Genomic DNA, 23,881 nt, shown 5'->3' with positions numbered 1-23,881 from the left:
AAACCTAGTATTACCTAAGTTGAAAATGAGGGTAGAGATTCAGAAGGTGCCACTTATTGATTTTGAAGGGACATTATATGCATAACTGTATGCAATTTTGATTTATACACGGACTCTCATAAATATTCCTTTTGCATGAAAGAAATGCAATATCCACTTAACCTATTCCCTCAGGAAAAGTCTGGATCAATGAATGACAATACCTCAGAATCGATTCTGATTGCCCATTCAGTAACTGGCAGTAATTAGGACTTCATAAACTAGATAAATGATTATGATACAGCTATAGGATAGCTGATGTCACTGCTCCCCCATGACATCATTGTTCCTGGCAACAGAGAATAATCTGGCAATAAAAGTAAACAGGCCAAACACTAAAAATAAATCTTGTTTTGATTTGACTCTGACAACAAATTGACTATTTCTTTATTTCCAAGTGGAAGCATATACTTGGACAGATGATGTTCTCATGTTATGTCATTGCAGTAAAGATATACTTTTTGTCATTTACTGTGAAATAATAATGCATTTCAAGAGCATTAACAGATATATTGTGAATAACAGCCAAAGAGTTTTGACATCTAGATGGGAGGAGGAGGAGAGCAAAGTTGTCACATTAGTTAGATAAACCAATACTTTGAGGCCATGTAGACAAGAAAAAATTGACTCACTGCTCAGTTGCTATGACACACAGAAGGTTAAGCAGTACAACCATGCATCTAGTAATTAATCCTCAATAGCAGATGCCAAGATTTACTCCAGAGCTTTCTGGAAGATCCAGTGTAATTCTGCAGGTTCAGAAGTATGGATAGCTGGATTGGAATCAATCTGGCCCAATCTGCTCTCCATACGTTGCCAGGAGCAAGCAGCAGTCTCCCACAGGCTTGTTGGAAATATTGTATTTTTTGTGACGTCACAGGTGTCAAACCATGTGTCCACAAATGCCCTCAAACTAGCTTGCCATGTGGATTGCCAAATGTTTCTGAGGACATTCCCTGAATGCACTGAAGCAGGTCCAGGGCCCTATAAATCAGATTTTTCAGGTAGGTGTGGGTGAACCTTGACTTAGCCGAAGACAACATCATATGTTATCTGCATCCAGATACTCAGAGATATACTCTCAAGACTTGTGAGCAGGAGAAAAATGTAGGTCACACTGTCCTATCTACTTGTCATCAGGATAGAGCTGGGACCGTCACGATGGCCTTTTAGCGCTGATTGCTTCATGGGCAAAAGAGGGAGACATGAGGCACATGCAACTATGCCACCACCTTATTCTGATTCTTCAGATGAACTGTCATTCACATTCTCTGCATAACTCATGCAGAACCAAATGTCCTGTGATCAGTAGAGGAAGCAATGTGAGGCACTATTAGGAGCACATCTTCATGGGACTGAGCGCCCATCTGTTTCATAAGCAGTCTTACTTAAAAACAAAATTTAACGATGTTTCTTTTAACAATAAAGATAGGAGAGAGTAAAATTTGGGAAATATGTAATTTTGACTAGTTGTTAAATATCATTTCCTTTTGTTGAATGTTTATGGTGTCAGAATGGTGAGAGAATCTGAAAGCAACTAGAGATCCTTGAAGGAAAGAACAATAACGCTATTCAATGGACATAATTTATGAGACTTGCATTAGGTCACTTTTTCTTCTTTAGTATACCATCCAAACTAAAATACCTAGTGGTCTTATCTGAATTGGATACACATATACACAAACAGTGGGACATTTGGCATTCATTGGGGGTTGTCAGCATAATGTGTGAATGTAGTACCCACTGTGAAATGGAAACTTGCTGAGAGAGCCAAATTATTTTTCAAGGGAGGACAAAATCTATTTACATCTGCATCTAAATTCGAACTTAGTATATAAATATAAATGCTCACTGGCTAAATGGAAGAACGAAATATTTAAAATAGGCCAATTATAATCAAAGTTTTTGTTTTGTTTCATTTTTGTTTTGCTTTCTGGCCTTTAAAACATTTGGGATATGTTACTATCACTACCCTACTGTGAATAGCATGAAGTATGGGGGGGGGCACAGAATATGCTAAAGGAAGCAGACGGATCTAGCATGCTTTAAGTTGATTTATTGAAATTTGACTACTCTAAATAAAATATTACCTAGTTGAGGCTCTGGTCCCCTAGACAAACTCTAAAATGAACAGCAGTTGTTACTATGCATGGCACATAAATCTAAGAAAAACTTAATATAGCATGTTAATAAAAGAACCACCAGGAGTTCCTTTGAAAGCATTATATATTTTTGCTTTCCTGTAGCCCACAGAGAAGAGGGAAATTTTCTGCCTATAACTAAAGTCTCCCCAGAAATTCCTTTCCTTAGTATATCACCCTGCATGCTTATGCCTCTCTTCAATATTTAAATGGTACAGTAAATCAATACTTAAGTTGCACAATCGTCTTTTGCAGTTCTCAGACAAAAAAGTGTGTGTGTGTGTGTTGTATACTTCATTTCTATACCTACTTATCTGGGTAATGCACTACAGGAAAACCCAGTACAAGATTATACCATTGAAAGAACAAAAAAAAAAAATACAGGGTTGGTTGTTTTTTTTAAAAAAACAAAACAAAAAACAAAGACTACAGTGCAGTATTGTGATGTATATAGCAACCTGCATAAGAAAATTAATTTACAGTGGAGGTATTGAGAAATCAATGGACCTTATTCAGATATGGCAAAATTTTCACCAGGATTCAGTTTTTGTGAAAAGGAAACTACATTAAAATATTCATCAATTTCTAAAAATCCAATTAAATTTTGCTTACTACAATATTACTAATCCAGCTGCTGTTTATTGAAATTATAAATTGCATTTCCTGTTTTCCTTTCACAATCTCTTTTCTAACTTTTTGCGGAGGAGTTACTGTTGGGCAAAACTGGTTGATGGGAACTGAGCATTCCTGCCATGAATTGGTTCTTTCCCAGGTTATTTTTCAATTTTTAAAGAAGGCCCGCCTTTGGATAACAGAAGTTTATTCACATGCATAACTCAGTGGGGTGTGTATGTGGAATGTCCATGGCCCTGGTGCCAAAATAATGTGAAGGATTGGAAATGTAGACCACCACCTAACAATGAGTTCACCAGGGGAAAATATGTAGCTGGTAATTGTAATCTCACCATGATGTGTGGTATTAATAGGATCACTGCAAGGCCAATATGAACAAGAAAAATACAGTGTAAACAAGCCCTGGATGGTAAACACTAGATTTACTGGTAACAGGAAAGCCCTTGAATCTCCTGTTCAATGAATGGGAATGATGAAAACACAGTAAATGAGCAAATGTTATTGTAGTACCCAAAACATAGGCTTAAAAATGTTACCAAAATATATTTGTCCTTTTGCACCAGCCTTGTAATAGGCCCATAAAATTTACTATCCAGCAACAATACTTCCTAGCCTGTTTCTCTTTACAACAGAATGGGGTTTTGTTTCGCTGCACTGAGAGCCCACTTCATTTATATCACAGGTGGGAATTGTGTAACCCTACAGATGTTACCAGAGTACAGCTGCCAAGAGCACTAGGGTTTTTTCCCACCATGAAATGATAAAAGTTTAATGAGGCACTAGAGTTCTCTGGCTGAGCATTCAAAATATCTCACAATCAAGTGCAGATCCTAGTATTACATAGGATGTTGCCATGGCATTTAAAGTAGAATATAATTATTTGAAAGGGGACCTAGGCAACAAATGCTGGGAGTTACAATCAGTAACATAGAGAGGTTACTTGATTCCCACTCTAGCTGAGTCCCTCCTTCAAGAATCTTCTCACTTGAATATGTGTAATCCTTGTGGTTATTAGGATAGTGGTATACCCTTACTTTTCACTGTGCTTTTCAAATAGTGGCACTATGTTCCATTCCCCCCCCCCCCCCACACACACACACACACACAACCAGATTTCACTGCTGTATCTTGGACCCATTTTTGTTCATCTTGAAGGCACCAATGTGGTCTCGGCAGGGAGGAGTTCAGGCCATCATTTTGTGACAAAAATGCCCTCCATCAGATTATGGGTCATGTACGAGAGCCAAACTACTCATGAGGTATCTTTGCAACTGACATGCACACAACAAAACTATTTCCCTTCTAGTCTTTGTTCATTGTGATATTTCCTTATAAGCTTTCAGGAGCAACAGGTCAAATAAAACAGGCTCCCCTTGCAACTGCTGCGAGGAGTATACATAGCTTTGCAGCAGAAGCACTGTATCCAATTATTAATCCAGTGCAAGAAGAACCATAATTTATTCTGGATCTGGACCATCCCGTGTCCACACATCAAACAGACCTAGCACTTGTGTCACCGTTTAGAAGCAGCTCCCAAGAAGAGCTTTGCTGACTATGTGTCCTGTTGAAGAATCTGCACGGTCACCAGCAAGGATCTGCAAGGTAGCTGTTTTTGGCTCGTGAAACAATAGCAGGGCCCCAAAACACTCTCAGCCTTGCTGGCCATCTAGACACCAAAGAGATCTAAGAGTGCTTGTGTACTACTTCCAGGGCAGCTCCAGATAATTTCAGTAGGTGTAGATGTAGCTAGCATTACAAAGTTTGAAACTGGAGGGAGGGAGAGTGTTGATACTGAGTAAAGATTTTTTTTTTGAGTCATTATCAGAAGGGTGAAGAATAAATGGTAGCTGAAGTTTCAACAAAGTATAAAATCTAAGTGTGCCCTAGTTTTAATCCCCCAAAACAGGAATAATTAATTCCCATCACTCTGAATGTTGTGAAATGTTCATTTAAATGCAAGAGCGTACCTAAGTGTTGAACTACTGCCAGTGTAACTCCTTTTTTCAGTAAACACACAAGGAGTTAACAAACACCACTAGAACCTTTGAAAATATTTCAGTTGTTTCATCAAAAGCCACTCGAGGCATCTTAAATTACTTTTTTTCTTTCAAAGCAAGTTACTGACTATGACACCAGCTGCTCAAGGCACCCATCAGCCATGCCTGCAACTATTGTGGAGTCAAATTCAGCTACACCTTTTTTCTACATTTACCCTAGCAAAGAAATGTGGTAGAGATAGTTGAAGTCCCTCAGGTACTTACCATGCAGCAGTGCTGATACTAGGAGCAAAATAGATCAAGGAAGAAGGAGAACAAATCCCTGCTTTGCTTTGCTCTCACTTTGAAGCTGGGAGGAAAGTCATTTTTCATTATTACAGGTACTAATCTCAGCAGATTTGCCTCATTATCTGAAGAAAATGTCCTTTCTTATTATAAGAAAGATCAGATAGACAAGAATGGCAGGGGGAACAACTTTCTAAAGAAATGGCCAGCTTACATCATGTGAAGAAACAGACATCAGTTGCTAATTGCCTGTGTCCCGCAAATATTTTCCTTGCCACTCCCTATCCTATTAAAAATCAGAATTAAAAGGCATTGCACAAAGGTGTAAAGTCTTTGATTTAAAGTGAGCACCCCCTCCATCCTCAGAAGTGTTTATGAACAAGATGCAGCATCACATTTATGAACATTTTCGCTCCCACAAAACATCTGTGTTATGCATGAACCCCATAAATCAATGTTTTGGTTAGTGCTTGTACTATCATTCCATGGTACAAAGCTGTAGTTTGCAAATACTGAGAATAGTTTGTGCTGTAGTGCCCCTACCTCACAGTCCCATTGGACAGGTACTTGCATCCTGTGACTCTGGCAAATTACTTCGGAGTGGTTCAGAATCAGGTATGTGAGACTGACCATTGAAAACAGCCACGTCACAAAGGCAGTCCACATGTCTGCAACACATGGGCTGCCTGCAGTTCTTACCTTCTTCTCCTGTGGGAACCCCTTACCACCACCACCATATGCTACCATCATTGCTAAAATAATGTTCCTTCCTTCCAGACTGTAGGAACTTGTGATGTAGAAGTGCCAAACTTTCTATGAATTGTGTTCCTGCCCCTGCCAAGATACTTGGCCCCAGGAAAAGGAGAAGAGGTTATTAATCAGTGTGTTCCTCTGCTCTTTCCAGTTGGGAAATCTGACATGATGGGATAGAGATGCAACTATGTATCTCTGAATAGAGAAAAAACTGTGGCGCTAACAAGACTGTATAGTATGAGTGGTAGGAAGGCTGTATTTGTGTCAATGTATTGGAAGGAAAGGGACAAAGAAAGAAATGAGCGGCAGATCTTATTGTGTATATTTTTGTATATTGTGTATGAAAAATGGTGGGGCTGAAGTGAATGCTTGCTCTGCCCTCCAGTTCAGGGCCTATCTGCTGCTGTCGATAGAGGAAATAGGAAAAGGGAGAAGCGCAGATGTTGTCCTTGATGAACAAGAGTGAAGTCTATTCCTTCTTTCTTAGCTCGACAAGGTCAAAGAGATGGTGTCTGGCTGCTTCTGCCCCCAACTAGCCAGTTCCCAGGGAATGGAACTGCATAGGAACTGTATGGTGTCCTTGTGTACCTGCATCAACAGTATTATACTAGGAGATACTAGATATTAATTTGATCAGCATCTATTCATGTAAATAAGGTTACAGCAGTATAAATGACAACAGGATTCTGGCATCTTTCCGAACCCCACACTCTGCCCATCAGGCATATGTTTTCCCAAATCACTTGCCCCAGGGGAATTTCCTGGATCTCTCAATCTCTTTCTACCAGAAACTTTCTGAAGGAGAGGTCTCACAAGGAAATGCATTTCCATATGAGCCAAGCAGATTCTACTTTTCTCCTATTTTCACCATTCCCCTACTAAGGACCTTATCATATTGGCATATGAATTCAGCACACATCATGGCAAATCTGTGCGCTTCCAGCAGGGGGTGTGGAGAACCCCAACTTACAGCTGGCTTCATTCCATGGGGGGAAGCATCCATCCCCTGACTCCCCCACCCTATGTTTCAAAGGCAACATGGGAAGCCTCCCATGTTGGAGTGGTGGCAGCGTATGCTGCTTGCTCTCCCCTTTTGCCATGGAACCTGGCTGGAAGAGGATGTGTGGCATGTAATGAGCTTTGTGGCGAAAGGGGAGAGCAAGTGGCGTACAACAGGCAAATTGCCCCGTCTGATGGGGTCATATGACTCCACAGAACTTCAGGAGCCTCATGGAAATAATAATTAAGAAGAGTATAAAGGCTGAGGGGGTAGAAATCTTTCAGTCATAAGATAGGGGTTTTCCGCCATTTTTGTGTTGCACAAACATCCATAGGTTATTTATTGTTTCATCATTTCATTGCTTTCTCATTTCTTCATTTTTGAGTTGTATACAGAAATATTCAATTTTTCACCTGTCCATGTTCAGTGATCTCTAGTGACAACCACTCATCACTGTTGTTTGCCCAGATGCAATTCATTCAAGCGTAAGAGGGCAAAATTCATTTCATTCAGTGCTCTTGATCCAGTGGGTCAGCTTCTCTTCTTCTGCTCCCCTGGACCCATAAATTATTATTTGGAAGTAAGTCCAGATGTGCTGAGTGAGAGCTCTTTTTCAAGCAAGCATGTCTCTCTATTGGCATAAACCAAAGAAACACATGTTTTCTGCATCACAGGAGCTACAAAATGAGCTAATGCACTGCATTATCACTGGAAATCAGGCACACAGTCTCTTTTATTCCTATCTGTCTCTACGATAAAAAATGTGAATTGTGTTATGATTTTGTCAATATTGCGCAAAGCCTTCGCAATCTAAAATAAATTACTCTATGATCTCAAGGCTCCTATTGATTTTCTAATGATCTCAAATAGAACACATTCCATTTCCAACTCTCTGGCAAATTACTTGCTCACTAGAGAATTCCTATTGGATTTCTATTAAAGAGAAGGTTAAAACCATTCCCCCAGAAATCTAGGAGAAAGGGAAGGTGGGGCAATAAGCCTTTTGCATGAGTTGAGCTCTCGGTAAATGGGCATTTAACCTCTGACCAATGACACCAAACCCTTTTCAGTTCTATTAGTCCAACAGCAAGCTACTATAATTAAATAAAAAACCCTCCTGTTTAGAGCCTTGCTGAATACATCCTGGGAATTAAAGCATATGGTAAAGATTGGAGGGAAGAAGACTTTCCATATGCTAATGACCCTTGATGTCTGAAATAAATTAGATCCATTAGAGTTTATGCTCAATAAAAGAAAGACTTTAAGCACTCCAAAGTTAGTGACTCGAGACCGATTTTTGGCTCTGAAATTCAATCTGCCTACTTATTAATTCTTAGTGAGACTCCTGAGCAGACAGGAGATGCAAAATTATAATACTGTGCTGAATCAGAATTTTTAAGTACCATGGGTTTCGTTTTGCTTTCCTTTTTTTCTCCTTTTAAATTAAACCATTCTTCATGTATGTGTGTATGTTTTTTTAAAGCTCCCTTCATTAATTTGATTTTGTTCCCATCTTTTTTTTTCTTTTAAAGGTTTCATTTACCCTATATCAACTGAACAGAGAACACAGAATGAATATGGATTTTCTTGTAAGTCCTGTTTGATATTATGTTCTTGGATACTAATTTCCTGGTCCAAGATTTACTTTCTGTCTAGTTCTATGTGCACCAAGAAGTGAAGTTCTGCATCCAAAGAGAGTTGTTCTTTGCTTGCGTTAATGAAATACCCTAATTGCTGTATAAGGGAAATGGGTGAAGATAATGGGACAAAAGAGGATAATCAGGAAACCAGGCAAAAGTAAGAACTGGAGAAGACTAGGGTATTCAGATCCCCAGCCAAAGTAGAAAACTTGGAAACACAAAATGATTGCAGATTTTTGGTTTGGTGGAGGGAAGGGAAGACAGCAAGATGAACTAGTTTCCTGGCTTATTTTGCTTCCATCTTCCTATGAGCTATCTGCTGACTGACAGATGGAATACAATAAATACCAAAATAGAGCCTATAAATTTCATTAGTGCAGAGTAGATTGAACTTGATCGTTCCCTTTTGGACATCTCTCTGTTTTTAGCTGCACCACTGGGAATTAAAGAAAGTGGAGAACAAAACATTGAAAAGATTAGGATTTTTTTAATACTCTCTGTAGGCAGAAAGTTAAAAAAGATACTGTTACGTTTACATTGTCTAATCTCAGTCTGCTTAAAAAATGATAATGATAGGATTTTTTTGCCAACACCAAAAGTCTGCATCAAGTTTCACATCACGTAATCAAATCTTTCGGAAGGATATCCGGGGAGATGGCAGCGGGGAGAAGAGTGGCATTAAGTATTGCACTGGGATTAGTGAAGGAGATGTGTTACAAGCAGACAGCACAAAGTCTCTCAAACTGGCCCTGTTCCCACAGGAGAACTACAGAAAACCATGTCTTGCTTGTGAGATTTTATAGAATTCTACTCTCTACTGAAGCCGGAGAACAGATAGAACTGAGTGAATAAGCTGGAAAAGGTTGAGTGGGAAAATTTAAGATCTGAAATATGAAAATACTACTATTGTCATACTTAATGGAATTCTTGAAATATTCAGGCAGTAGTTTCGAATCTTTGGTCTTCCAGATGTTTTGGACTTCAGTTTCCAGAATTCCTGAACATTGGAAATGCTGACCAGGTCTTCTGGGAGTTGGAGTCCCAAATTCCAGAAGGACCAAAGGTTGGGCACCACTGAACTAGTGCTTCAGTCCCTCTGAGATATTTTGGACTCCAGATCACAAAAGACCCTGCTAGCATGTTTAATGATAAGAGATGATAGAAACTGTAATTGAAAACATCTGAAAGACTTTTGGTTCCCCAGGTGAGAATAAGAGTTCATGTGAAGCACTTTGGACCTTCAAAATGTGTTTTTGTGCATTGTTTGTTTGTATACCTGTACTGTTTGATTTATGAAGCCCATTGGTAAACACCAAAGCAAAAGCTAAGAGTGTCTTACAATGTATTAAATAATCACTTTGTTATAAAACCAAAATTAGTGAATAAAAATGCCAGAATAACAAAACATCATCAGTGAGCACAAAATTGAGCATATAATATAATATATGGCCTGGGTTTCCTTTAAGAAAGGATTTTGACGCTGCAAAAACTAAAGTGAGAAAAGAACTAAAGACAATAAAATCAATGTACTGGATTTTTAAAATAGATGTAGTTATAATTCTACTACTTGTTTATTATTAGTGTGGTCTTTAAATTGCATTTTCTACAGTATAATTGTTTTGGTGTATGTGAAATGTATCACGTTTTTATTGGAATGTGTTTTATTGTATCTTTGTCCTGGAAAAAGAGACCTAAATAAAAAATAAGGGCACAAGCAAAAAGGAAAAGGATAAAAAAGATCATTTCAAAAGTTGTCACATATCTTGCTTCAGAGACCAAGGTATTTGGGAAAATGCTTTTAACCCTGAACTCAATCCATGGTCAGACACCGAAAGCAAAAGGGATACCATCCCCTAGTTCTCTTTTGTGTGAATATAATCCTTGTTTCATCTTAAGGCTCAAGTCTAGTAAGTTATTCAAAGCATGTTGACATTTCACTTTGTGTTGTTGATTCCACTTCTTTTGTTTATCTTCAACAGGCTGGCTGGATTGTGTCTGTCAGACTAAATTCAAAGGGGAAGCAACATTACTTAGCTTTGCTTATGTTCTTGCTCAGTTGCTGTAGGTTTTCCTTGCTTGAGAGATGGCAGACTTCTTGAATTCTGTCTATTTGCACACAGAGGTAGAGGACTGATTTGGGGGTCGGGAAGCCCCCCCCCCCCCCATTGCTCCAGGAACTAGCCTACTAACTGCAGTCGCTTCTTTCTTTCCCCTGGACACCTGCCAGTGTCTGATAGCCAATGTCTCAGAGACCAGCAATGGCATACCCTCCACTCTCCCAATGTGGCAGGGACAGTCCTAACTAATCCTCTGATATCCTACTTTTTCAGCTGGCTCAACAATATCCCCATGCCTCTCTCCTCTTCCCACATTCCACTCAGGTCCTCCAATGCTGGAAATGGAGTTCAAAGTATAATATAATTTCTACTCAATTGGCCCAGTATGGTATAGAAAAGAAGAGTAGCAGACTCATGACATTCCCAATAGGCTCATGCAAAAGCAAACTTCTATAGCCCCTTTTATCTCGTGTAGTCTTTCTTGTTAATAATTTTTGCCATCTTGACAACACTCTGATGTTGCTTACTGGTTTTTATCAATAAAATGTTGGAGGGTATGCACTGGTTTAGAGGCCACTACTATGAGTAGCATTGATATGACTTTATTTCAAAATCTTTTTCTAACAACATGACCTGGACATTTTTTTTACCAAAAAATCCACCTTTTTTAGTGGGAGTAGAAAGATTATGTTCAGACTAAAATGATTTTTTAAAAGTTGTGTTACACTGTGACAGATCCCTAAGGGTTTCCAGCCTGTTGTAAGGATTATAATAACCAGTTATAGCTTTAGTACACCAGAATCAGGAATTTTCAACTCCGAAGCTACTTTTCCTTGTGATTTATGTACCCAAGATCCAAAAAGAAGCTGTTGAGTTATCCATAAAAATGATTGTCAAATATACAGCAGACAGAGCCCTTGCAATTGTTTGTTTTTTTAGGATATACAGTCTTCCCTCACTTATTGTGGGGGTTATGTTCCAGGACCACCCACAATAAGTGAAAATCTGCGAAGTAGGGACACTATATTTATTCTATGTGGAGGAGAGCAAACCACAGAACACTTACTACAATGCAGTCTGTACTTTATTTTAGCAGTTACAATATACAGTACACTGGCAGAGAAGAAGAATGGAAGCTAAATAACCCTTTTTTTATTTCCATCCCTTCCCTTCCCCCCCCCTTTATTTCTCCCTTTTCCCCCTTCCAAAACCCTTTGCACACTGTAAAAACCTATGAAACAGTGAAAATACCGTGATAAATGTGTACATTAATATTAATTGAAAACCCACAAAACAGCGAGGGAGCGAAAAGTGAACTGCAAAGTAGTGAGGGAACACTGTATACACCCTACTCTTCAGCCACAAAAGTTCCCAGAGTGGAGTCTCTTAAATTCTTGCTTTCTCATATGTACATGCAGGCACGTGCCTGTCATACACACACTGATGGTCACAATTGTGAGTGATGTGATTAGGACTTATTATGACATTTCTCAAGTAGATTAACTTTCACCTATTCGGACAGTAATGTTGCCCTCCCAAATGCGCTTGGTGTCAGGCAGTCTCCCAATATAATTACTTACCTTCAGAAGGACACACAACAGGGATGCAGAAATGGATGCGAGACCTTGCAGTAAACCCAAATGCCAACTCTGCCCACACATTTACTTCAGAAATGTCATCATAAGACCTATTCACATTACGCACGATATTAGAGGTGTCTTCACTTGGTCATTCTCTAATGTGATATATGCCATCCTCTGTCAGCAATGCCTTTCAGCACTCTAAATTGGCCAAACAATCTGGTCTCTGTGGCAGATGAGAAATGGACATAAATCAGACATTAGGAATGGGAATACACAAAAATTATTGCAGAACACCTCAATCTGCCTGGGTATTCCATCTTTGACTTCAGAACAGTCATCCCTGAACCAAAAAAAAAAAAAAAAAAACTACAAGGGAAGATTGGAAAGAGAAATGGTGGAATTGGAATATATCTAAAAACTCCAGTCCAGCAACAGTGGGTTTTACAGAGACCACATGTATTATAACACTAGTTAGCACCCCATCCTCATGAGTGTCCCCTTGGCCAGTTTTATCACATCTCCTTTTTGGTTCCCAGCCAGCATCACACTACATGCCAATAACTCTTTCCACTATTCATATGATTATCTACTCATCTTGCCCTTTGGCAACATCTTCCCTCCTGTATTCGTCTCTTAATGGCTATCTTTAAAATTGAACTTGTCACTCCATATCCATAACCACCAATTTCCATTACTATGGACATTCACACACACAATCTGCCTATAAAGGTCTGTTTTAAGCACTTTATTTGATGCATTTCAGGTAGTAGATTTGGTCTATAAATGCTTATGCTAACAACTTCACTATTTCAGGGTGCATCCTCACTGTAGAATTAATGCAGCTTGATGCCAACTTACGTGTCATAGCTCAATGTTTTGGAATCATGGAAGCTGTAGTTTGGTGAAACACCAACACTCTTTAGCAGAGAAGGCTACAGGTCTTGTAAAACTACATTTATGTTTCCACAGCATTGAGCCATGGCAGTTAAAATGGTATCAAACTGGATTAATTCTACAGCACCCTAAGCCAGTCCCCAAGGTGCTACAATAACCTTTTGCATTTTGTAGGAAATGATATTAATATACTATACTTCTGAAAATTCCTGAGAATTTTGTGCTTTCTTTTTTCTAGCTGCTCCTGACTCAGATGATGTCGCTCTTTATGTCGGCATTGTGATAGCTGTCATTGTTTGCCTGGCTATTTCAGTGATCGTTGCACTGTTCATCTACCGGAAGAATCATCGGGACTTTGAGTCAGACATTATAGATTCGTCAGCACTAAATGGTGGTTTTCAAGCTGTTAATATCAAAGCTGCAAGGCAAGGTTAGTTTCTGTTCAACACTGACCAAAATTCAAGAAAATGCTATATTACAGAAATACCCACAGGTTCAGGTGAATTATGTTTGTTCAAGTTATATTCTGTTACGTTCCTGATAAAGGGATAAAGGAATAAGACATGATTTTACTGATTGCATAAAGAGACCCTTCAGGTATCCATGTTTGTGGTTCTGATGGATTCGAAAATGAAGGTATGGAATCCAAGAAAGAGTACATGATCCAAAGTACACTTTATGGATGCATTTAAAAATGAAGCACTATTTTGGAAATTAAAGTTACATCAATTTGGAGGAAAATACACCCTTAGTTTTGTCCTATGCAAAAGATTAGCAAAGCTGCAATTTGCTTGCCAAGTAGTCATTTAAATTACTCCTGCAGAAGGCATTCAAGGATATGCCACAGGCAACAATTCAGCTCTGAATAGGAATGATAAAGTATATGATTTCATAGTTGTTTACAATTTTGTGTTTTCTTTTTCTCTTTCCTTTGATCACACAGATTGATGTTCTGCAGTCAGCATTTTGCAAAAATACGCCAAAGAAAATTTACTCTATAGAGCACTTGTATTTGACTGCAGCTGTCATGATTAAGTGTTAATTGTTGTGCTCTGCCCATCACTTCTGCAGCCCAGTCATGACTTATTGCTCTGTTGTAGTTGTTATTTAAACTTGCTAGTGTATATATTTTTGTGCTATCCAGATAACATATAACATGACAAAACGCCAACATAGCAAAAGCTCTGCAACTTTAGCTATTTTTAAAAATGGATTTAAGTGTCTGTGGAGGGGCAATTTGGATTCAGAGAGAAAGTAAGCAAATATTCATGGCAAAGACTAGGACTTTCACACTTTATATTGTAGTTATTTTTTGGCATAAGATCCGATTTTTGATAGTGCAGGAGTGGTAAGTTTGCAGACTTTGGGGTCTAAATCTGAAAGTTAAAACTGTGATTCATAAGATTCCTCCAGTACTGAACTTCAAGGTTATTATTATATCTGTTCACAGATATTATTATTTTTTAAATAAATTCATCTTTTAAAAATGACTTCTGTAGTTTTCTTTGTATGCAAACTTTGTTGTTGTTTTAAAAATGTATCAGGAAGAAATAGATTTTCATTATTTTGCTTTGTTTGTGGAGATTTCTTTATTATTATTTATATAATTTAACATTACAAAATAGCTTTAGTAGTCTGCTCCATTAGAACAAGAGTGGAAAACTCTCCAGATATTGTTGAACTTCTGCTTCCATCACCTGTCATAGTCAATGGGCAAGGATGATAGAAGTTGAAGGCTGAGCACATCATGAGGATGATGGGCTCTTCAGCCCTTTCTTAGGCATAAATACTCAGAGGTAGTCTTGGCAGTTCCCTCCTCTGAAATAAAGCCTTTAGCCTCTGGTCATTGGTGATTTTTCTTCCAAGTATTAACTAGGACTTAACTTCCATGATCAGATGGGATCTGATGCCTTTAGGTCAGTGATTCCCAAACTTTGGTATTTCTAGAATCGGAGCTTCTGGGAGTTGAAATCCAAAACACCTGAAAAATCAAAGTTTGGGAACCACTGTTTTAGGATATTTAGGATGAGTAAAACAATGTGGTGTAAACTCTGGAATCCCTTCACATCAGACATGACAAGCAAAAGAGTTATTTTCTTTTTCTGACTTCCAGCTGTCATTTAGACCACTACACTTTTCTTTTGTCATAAATGATGTTTCAGGTGGTAAAGAATATAGCTTATGCTAAATATTTTTTATTTGACATCTTTTTACTTTGAATGCAGATCTCCTAGCTGTGCCTCCAGACCTCACCTCGGCTGCAGCCATGTACAGAGGGCCTGTCTATGCCTTGCATGATGTCTCTGATAAAATTCCAATGACCAACTCTCCAATTCTTGACCCACTGCCCAACTTGAAGATCAAGGTCTACAACAATTCAGGTTCAGTTACTCCGCAGGATGAGCTCTCCGACTTTTCATCCAAACTCTCCCCGCAGATCACTCAGTCCTTGCTGGATAATGAAGCATTAAACATCAAAAACCAGAGTCTTGCACGGCAGACAGATCCATCATGCACTGCTTTTGGCACCTTCAACTCCCTTGGTGGCCATCTGATTGTTCCTAATTCAGGTAAACATTTATGCTCAAGTCTTTTGCTGTTTCCAAAAAAAAAAAAAAGCCTTCTATTATTTTCTCAGTTTAAAAAAAGCAGAAGTAGTAGAAGAATGTAGGTCATTTTTGGAAATCCATATCTTCTATGTTTAGACTGAAGAATAGTTTTTCTCCCATTTGGGTTTACCCAAGTATTACACATATTCTTCCCCCAAAGCCCTGGCCTTCTTTAGCAGAAAATTACAAAGTTCTGAGTCATTGCCTTCAGATGCATTAGACCTCCCAACTTTCTTGTGTAGTGGGATTCAGAACCCTTGACCTTTTCTTTCATGTAGCACCAAAAGAGAAAGGGTGAAGAAAAGAAAATGCCCAGCTTCAAGGCAGAATCCTTTACTGCCTTGACATAAAAGGGACAAATTAATTAGAAAACAAATCAGTTGTTCCAAATTCCAATTTACTTCTTGTATGTGTGCTGAGAAAGAAACATGTTTAGGATGTAACAGATTTTTTTTCCTTTTCCTTGCCCTAGATTCTACTGCAGAACATTGATTTCTTGACATTTAACTTTTCAGTGTTTTTGGTGTATTCATTAAAAAACAATTATGCAGTGTTGAGTATTCAGAAAAAATTGAAGAAACACAAAGATTTTTTAAAAATGACAATGGCCCTTTCTGTAGGCATACTTGCCAGCATTTTGCAGAGGAAAAAACGGGACTCGTTGCTGATAGTTTGGTCAAGATGGGAATAGTTATTAATGGGGAAGAACAACAAGCTGGGAAATTTTGCTCTTGAGTCTACTGGAAAAGGCAAGACTCCTCTAATTTCTCATCTCATCTCCTTTCTCCCCTATTGAGTTCTTTCAGAGCAAGCTACTTTTCCACTTTGCTCTAAGGTCAAAGGGAGAAAGTAGGAGGAATAGACAGGCCATTTTAAAAGCCACTAAGAAGTTAGGACAGCAGAGGACTAATGAGGCCTCATTTGGCAAAATTAAGACAACTGGAAGATATGCTGTATGTTCTAAAGCTGGGAAAGAAATTGGGTCACATGGATCACATGCAGCCATTTGTATTTCTTTTCTGGCCTTCATTCCTCCTGTAACCCTTCCATGTTCGCTCCATTTGAACATTCTTAACAGAAACAAATAACTGAAAATATTTGTTCCCCAAAAATCTGCCAAATATTGACTTCAGTTGACACATTTTGCCCCTCAAACCAGCAATGAAGAACCAGTAAGATAACTCAATAACCAGTCCAACCTATCCTCTGCAGTCTTCAGAAGTGAGTTCAATTCACTCAAAATGCCATTCTCACTGTGCCACTGAAGTCTACAAAGAGATCACATAAAATAGCCCCCCTGACTCCTGGTGCATGTCCATACTGTTCTAAAATGCCCCCATTTAGTGGAATGGGTTGCATGAACATCAGACATCCCAAGGCAAGCAACCAAATTGCATGAAGACAACCAAGATATGCTATTATATCTGTACCTCTGGGAATTCCCACATATCTTCAAGAACCATGCATACATCAAGATGTGCTGTCATGATGCAACCATGCACATATACATGACTGGTCTGGCAATTTTCTACCTGAATAATAAAATAGAAACCACCCCCACTCCACCCACAAAATATTGAAATAACACGCAACAGCCCCCCAGTTTCTTTAAATAAGAAATGGAAAGAGAAACAATCCCATTACTGCAGTTTTGAATTGTTGCTGTAGCATGTCTTCAAGTTGTTTCTGACTTATGACAACATTATTGTGGGTTTTCTTAGCAAGGTTTGTTAAAAGCAAATTAGTTTTTACCTTCCTCTGAGGCTGAGAAAGTATGGCTTGGTAAGGCCAAAGACACTCAGTGGGTTTCCATGGCTGCACAGGGATTTGAACCCTTGTCTCCAGAGTTACAAGGTTTTGCTCAAACCAAAACACTATGTTGATTCTCTATGCTGTATAGAAATGCAATATTGCCACACTCCCACAATTTGTATAAGGCAAGGATTACAGCAGCCATCTGCTTGTTCCTTTAATAAATCAAACAGGTTGGGAAAAAGACCCCCCTTTCAAACACCTACAATGTAGAAGGGAAGGCCAGGAGGCTCCAATAAGTAATGAATTGCCAAGCTTAAACACGAAGAAGCTTGATGGAGCAGTGGGATGCACATTGTATCATTTGGGTGGAATTGTGGTATGCTGACCTGCATCTTTACAGGCTCCTAGCTTGCTTCTTTTTCCCAGTCTATTTTCTCTGCTTCTGTCTTACTGTTGTTGTTGTTGTGCAGGAGTAAGTTTGCTGATTCCTGCTGGAGCCGTTCCCCAGGGGAGAGTCTATGAAATGTATGTGACAGTTCACCGCAAGGAGAACATGAGGTAAGAGAAGTTCTGCTTACAAAGCATTTGCTTTAGCACTAATTGCTGAGAGAAAGCAAAGGGTGCGTGTGTGTGTATATGCGTGTATGATGCCAGGTTGAAATGCTGCTGAGGTGTTCAAGCAGAGTCAGAAGAAAAGTGGGATGCAGGTGTGGGGGGAGACATTTAACCACAGCTCTTTTCCCATATGATGTTAGAGTTTGGAATAGGGAAATTAAATTGTGGTGCTAACAATCACTTTCCTTTCTTGCTTAGCTGCTATTAAATTGATTCATGTAAAAGTGAACACCACAAAAATACAATACTACATGAAATATTATTGGGATGCAATGTATAAATTCCCGTCACTAACACCTTGAAATGTAGCACTTGCAGGTGCTCACACGTGAAATGCAAAACTTATTCTTCCCTCTGGCAAGACAAAGCAGCACTAACCCCTCATGGAGTTTGACGCTTGCAACATGTGGGATATTTTGGGACAAAACACAAATAGCCCTCTGTATGCCATCCCTAAAGGGATTTATGTATACTTTAGCAACAGAGCTGAGGTGTTCTGGACATCATTCATATCTTCTCTTCCAGGGACTTACGACCAAATGCTTTTCTTCTGAAATAACCTACCTTAGCTAAGATACATGTACATAGCAAATAACTTTTTGGCAAATTAGGTTATGGTCAGAATGACCTTCCTGTAGTCTTCACCCATAATTTCCCTTTCCTGAACCCTTTTCCTCTGATTAGGTGTATTTTAAGTTTCTATGATATAATGTCCAGTTGGATCTTTACAGTAGAAGGGGAAGATCCATTTCTCAACATATGATGTCCGACAGACTAAGTGATATCCTTTCGCTATGATTAGTTACACCACCTCTACCATTTTATGTTTTGTTGTATAATTTTTATTGTGATATAGGAGAAAAAAGAAGCATAAAATCCTTGAGAGTCAACAATCAAAATACAAGTTTTATTTCCTCTGTCCCGCCACCTCCCCATTCCAACCCATGAACCACCACCCATGACTTCCGGCACCACATCATATGGAAGTAGTATCTATCTAACAAAAATCTGTCATTATCATTACAGTAATTAATCCCCTCATTTCCCTATTTCAAAATCTGATTTTAGCTTTTTTGAATACCCAAAGGCCAGTCTCCATTTTCTAACAAATTCTTCTTTGTTTCCTTCCCTTATGCCATTGGAGATCTTGGCCATTTGAATATACTCTACAGTTTTTTTCCAATCTATATATATAAAAGAGTAATGGCATCAGGGCGAAGCACAAAACAACTAAACTACAGGCCGCCCAACCTCGAAATTTCACAACACAACCCATCATCCACGGCTCCAGTAAGATACAACACAAATACATGACAAACACAATCACAGGGCCAACATACGGCCAACAAACACAGGCGCGGCTGGTGGGAACGAGGGACAGGGCCTTCTCGGTGGTGGTTCCCCGGCTATGGAACACCCTCCCCAGAGATATACGGCAAGCCCCAACCCTTTTGAGTTTTAGAAAAGCCTTAAAAACATGGCTTTGTGCCCAGGCTTTTAATGAATAAATGATAAAGACGACCCAGATTGTTATATGGATAAAGTTGGAGGATATTGGACGAACGGATGTTAAACACGTTTTATGTTTTATATTTTATACTGTATTTAATTGGTTGTATTTTTATATGTTGTTTTTAATGATGTATCGGCATCGAATTGTTGCCAATTGTACGCCGCCCTGAGTCCCTCCGGGTGAGAAGGGCGGGATAGAAATATTTGAAATAAATAAATAAAACCGCAACAGGCGATGTGCAGATTCCTTGGCAGATTCCTTGGTGGGCGCGGGATGGAGTAGGCCGCGCTGGGAGGCGTGCGGGCCTCACGTCGCTCTCTGCCCTCTCCCCCTCAATCTCCTCCCCCCTCAGGGCATATGGAGGGCCCCCGGTTGCCGTTCAGGCCCCCTCCTCCCGCCCCTCTCCCCTCCCCTCAGCTCGAGGAAGGCCCCACGGAGCCCCCACCTCACCCTCTCTCCTCCTCCCTTCTCGGTTCTTCTCGGAGGTCTTCAAGCTCTTCAAGGTGAGGGGGGAAGAGGAGGGCATGGCCCTCGAGCAGGCCTGGGCCTCCCCTCAAGTTGTTTTGGGAGCCAACTCCTGCCCTTCCCGGCCTCAGGCCCCTTCCTTTTTCCTCTCACCCGGTTAAACTGCTGACGGGGAAAAGGAAAGAGCCTCAGGCCAGGAAGGGTGGAAGTTGGCCCCCAAAAACAAGTCAAGGGAAGGCCCAAGTTGGCCCAGGCTGAGCTCCCCCCTTTTCTGTTGTTGTTATTGTTGTTGTTGTTGTTTTCACCCACAAATTCTAACCCCTCCAATGCCTCAGGAGCCCCCCTTTTTTCCATCTCAAACCCTATCGCCCTCACCTTTCCCTTCCCTGTGAGTAATAATGATTATTAATATAATAATAACTGATCATCAGTTAAGAATGTAATAATAACCAATAATACTAACTTATTATTATTACTATGATACTGATAATCATTCGAGAACACAATAATTCATAATAGTCAGTTCTTATTATTATAACACTGATAATCATTCAACAATAATAATTAATAATAATAACTAATTATAATAACTATAATAAACATTCAAGGCTGTCATAATAATAATTATTATAACACTGACAATCATTCAACAATGTATTAACAATTCGTAATAATAGAAAATTATTATTATTATTATTATTATTATTATAGAGAGAATCATTCACAAATTAATAATTATTATAACATTGATAATCATTCAACAATATTATAATAACTAATAATAGTAAGTTATTATTTTTATAACAATGATAATCATTCAAGACTATAATAATAATTATTATTATAACAGAAGGCGCCTCATATAATCTACTTCTATACAAATAATATAAGATTATAAATATACACTAGAATCTCACTTATCCAACATAAACAAGCCGGGAATGTTGCATAAGTAAATATGTTGGATAATAAGAAGGGATTCAGGAAAACTAATTACACATCGAATTAGGTAATCATTATACAAATTAAACACCAAAACATCATGTTATACAACAAATTTGACACAAAAAGTAGTTCCATGCGCAGTAATGTTATGTAGTAATTACTGTATTTACAAATTTACCACCAAAATATCAAAATAAATTAAAAACACTCACTCCAAAAGCATTGACTATTAAAAGGCAGACTCCATTGCATAATCCAGAACATTCCATAAATGAATGTTGGATAAGTGAAATTCTACTGTAATATGAAATAATTACTGTGGTACAATAATACACAACAATCTCATCTCAGGACAGTAAATAAAGATCAACACTCTAAAAACACAGCTACTCCATCCAGGAAACAATCACGGCCATCTAACACCTCCCACCAAAGGATTCCCCACTTCACACAGGAAACCACCCACGCTTTGAACCTACAAGGCCATTCCATACTCATCACTCTCTCATCTCATCTCAGCACAGTAAATAAATAACAACACTCTGAAAACACACAAATTCCATCCAGGAAACAATCACACCCAGCTAACACCTCCCACCAAATGATCCCCCCCCTCCCCAGGCACTGAAGCAGCCAGGCTTTGAAGGTACAAGGCCATTCCGTACTCATCACTCTTTCATCTCAGGACAGCAAATACAGAGCAACACTCTGAAAACACTGGAATTCAATCCAGGAAACAATCAGGACCACCTAGCACCTCCCAACGAGCATTCCCCCCCTCTAACACACGGAACCACCCAGGCTTTAAAACTACAAGGCTATTCCGTACTCTGGGGCCAATTTGCAATATATTAATATATATAATAATATAATACAATGTATATACATATAATACTGCTAATAATATTATAACACACTACAATATAATACTAATAACAATACAATAAAATATATATATATATATATATATATATATATATATATATATATATATATACAGTAGAGTCTCACTTATCCAACACTCGTTTATCCAACATTCTGGATTATCCAACGCATTTTTATAGTCGATGTTTTCAATATATTGTGATATTTTGGTGCTAAATTCATAAATACACTAATTACTTCATAGCATTATTTTGTATTGAACTACTTTTTCTCTCAAATTTGTTGTATAACATGATTTTTTGGTGCTTAATTTGTCAAATCATAACCTAATTTGATGTTTAATAGGCTTTTCCTTAATCCCTCCTTATTATCCAACATATTCACTTATCCAACATTCTGCCAGCCCGTTTATGTTGGATAAGTGAGACTCTACTGTATATCTAATATTGTGAAATAGTCGTATAATATATTATACCGTAATATCCTGTCATATTGCTTTAATATAATAAATGAATAAATAATACTGTATAATTTTTCTTTACGGTCACAACAAAAATAAAACCTAATGTACATTGACCAACACCACTAAAAAAAAGCCACAGCAACGCGTGGCTGGGCACAGCTAGTCCTTAATAAAGATTTTTCTATAATAATTCTCACTACCACAAAACTATTTTGGCAAATTTCTACATCTTTGGCAATTCTCTCCTGAAACAAACCCAATAAGCATGTTTCTGGGTTTTTCTTAATCTTCTTAGTAATCATTTTGTTGGTTTCTTTAAAGGTCATTTCTACCATTTTACTAAACCCACTAGCAGTGGGTTAACATTGCAAGTGAGTGTGGTTTTCTTTACGCTGTGATGTGATTTAACATTGTCAAACAACTATGATTTAGCTTAAAAGCCCAGCACATGGTGGGTCAATATCATGGAACCCTAAATCAGGACTAATTTAGCATAACTGCAGATTCTTCATGGCAAAACCAAATAATCTCTAGTGGATGTGATGGTTTGAGAACTAAATTGCTAAGTGGACTTTACAATGGGGATTTTGCATTACAGTATAGAACCAGACTTCTCATGGATATGTGAAAATTGCATATAATAGCAAACGATATTGAAATGAAAGGCATGCAGCCCAAGAATAACATAGACCTGTGCTGGAGGACCTAGAAGATGTCTATTGGGGACATATTTTGTCAGATATTGATACAGGAAATTGCAAATACTGATCTCAGAGAGTCAAGGGTTGCACTGTACTGTAGAAAAGTAAATAAAGAGCTCCAGCTTTAACCACAGCTACTTGAAAATGAAGGTCACCGAGTTCAATGAGACTTAGACCTATCTATTCCTGTTTAGGACTGAGCATAAGGTAAACAGGCATAAGGTTTGTGCTGTGAATTTCAAAGGCATGAACAAAAAGCTCACTTGCTGCAGACCTGCAGTCCCTTGGGCCTGCTTCAGAATATGACATGGCAACTGTTAATAGCACAGACTAAAAGCCGAAATGTGTTATTCCTCAGAGTCCTACGTGCCAGCTCCTTGTTTTCCCACCTCCACGTTCCAAAAACATTTCTATGTCCTTCTGATCTCTCTAGATTCCTTCTGTTGTCTTTCTGCTACTACTTGAGTTTGACAGTGTTCTCTCTATGGCTCGATAAAACCAGTCTTTCTACTGGGTAAAGGTTGTGGTGTCAGAGCATTTCCTTCAATTATATCTAAAAGCATGAGGGTGTTGCTGAAAGTGTTACTATTAGCCATCAACCTGGGAATCCTAACAGTCCATATGGAAGGCTGGCATTGCTCCCAGGCTGTCGCACCCTCTTTCCTCATTGCTATCAAAGAAGCCTCACTAGTGGCAAGGACATTCCTGCAAGTTCAGCATGATTTAGGGCAGCTTTCTCAACATGATACACTTTAGATGTTTTCAGCTGTAGCTCCCATCGTCTCTGATGACTGTTCATGATGGAAGGAATTGTCATCCAAAACCTTGGAGGATAACATGTTAAAGAAAGCTGGTTTAAAGACTCTCAGCTGTCTCAGATTAGTTAGGTCTACTGAAAACATAGGTGT

General features: G+C 38.7%; 1 protein-coding gene across 6 annotated transcripts in view; it reads left to right on the top strand.

The window, feature by feature from the left end:
• The window catches only part of unc5c (unc-5 netrin receptor C), a 369,639-nt gene that overhangs the window by 309,861 nt on the left and 35,897 nt on the right, over positions 1–23,881 (top strand). For 3 of the 6 annotated variants that reach the window (XM_003221174.4, XM_062982201.1, XM_008111071.3), the window contains 4 exons: positions 8,381–8,437; positions 13,261–13,452; positions 15,248–15,592; positions 17,857–17,944. In XM_003221174.4, the coding sequence (XP_003221222.3) occupies positions 8,381–8,437; positions 13,261–13,452; positions 15,248–15,592; positions 17,857–17,944 (682 nt within the window). The remainder of the gene's footprint in view (positions 1–8,380; positions 8,438–13,260; positions 13,453–15,247; positions 15,593–17,856; positions 17,945–23,881) is intronic. The other 3 variants (XM_062982200.1, XM_062982202.1, XM_062982199.1) reach the window with 1 other exon arrangement.

Source organism: Anolis carolinensis, chromosome 5 (assembly GCF_035594765.1).
Source record: "Anolis carolinensis isolate JA03-04 chromosome 5, rAnoCar3.1.pri, whole genome shotgun sequence".
Classification (NCBI taxonomy): domain Eukaryota; kingdom Metazoa; phylum Chordata; class Lepidosauria; order Squamata; family Dactyloidae; genus Anolis; species Anolis carolinensis.
This window is presented reverse-complemented; position numbering and strand designations above follow the sequence as displayed.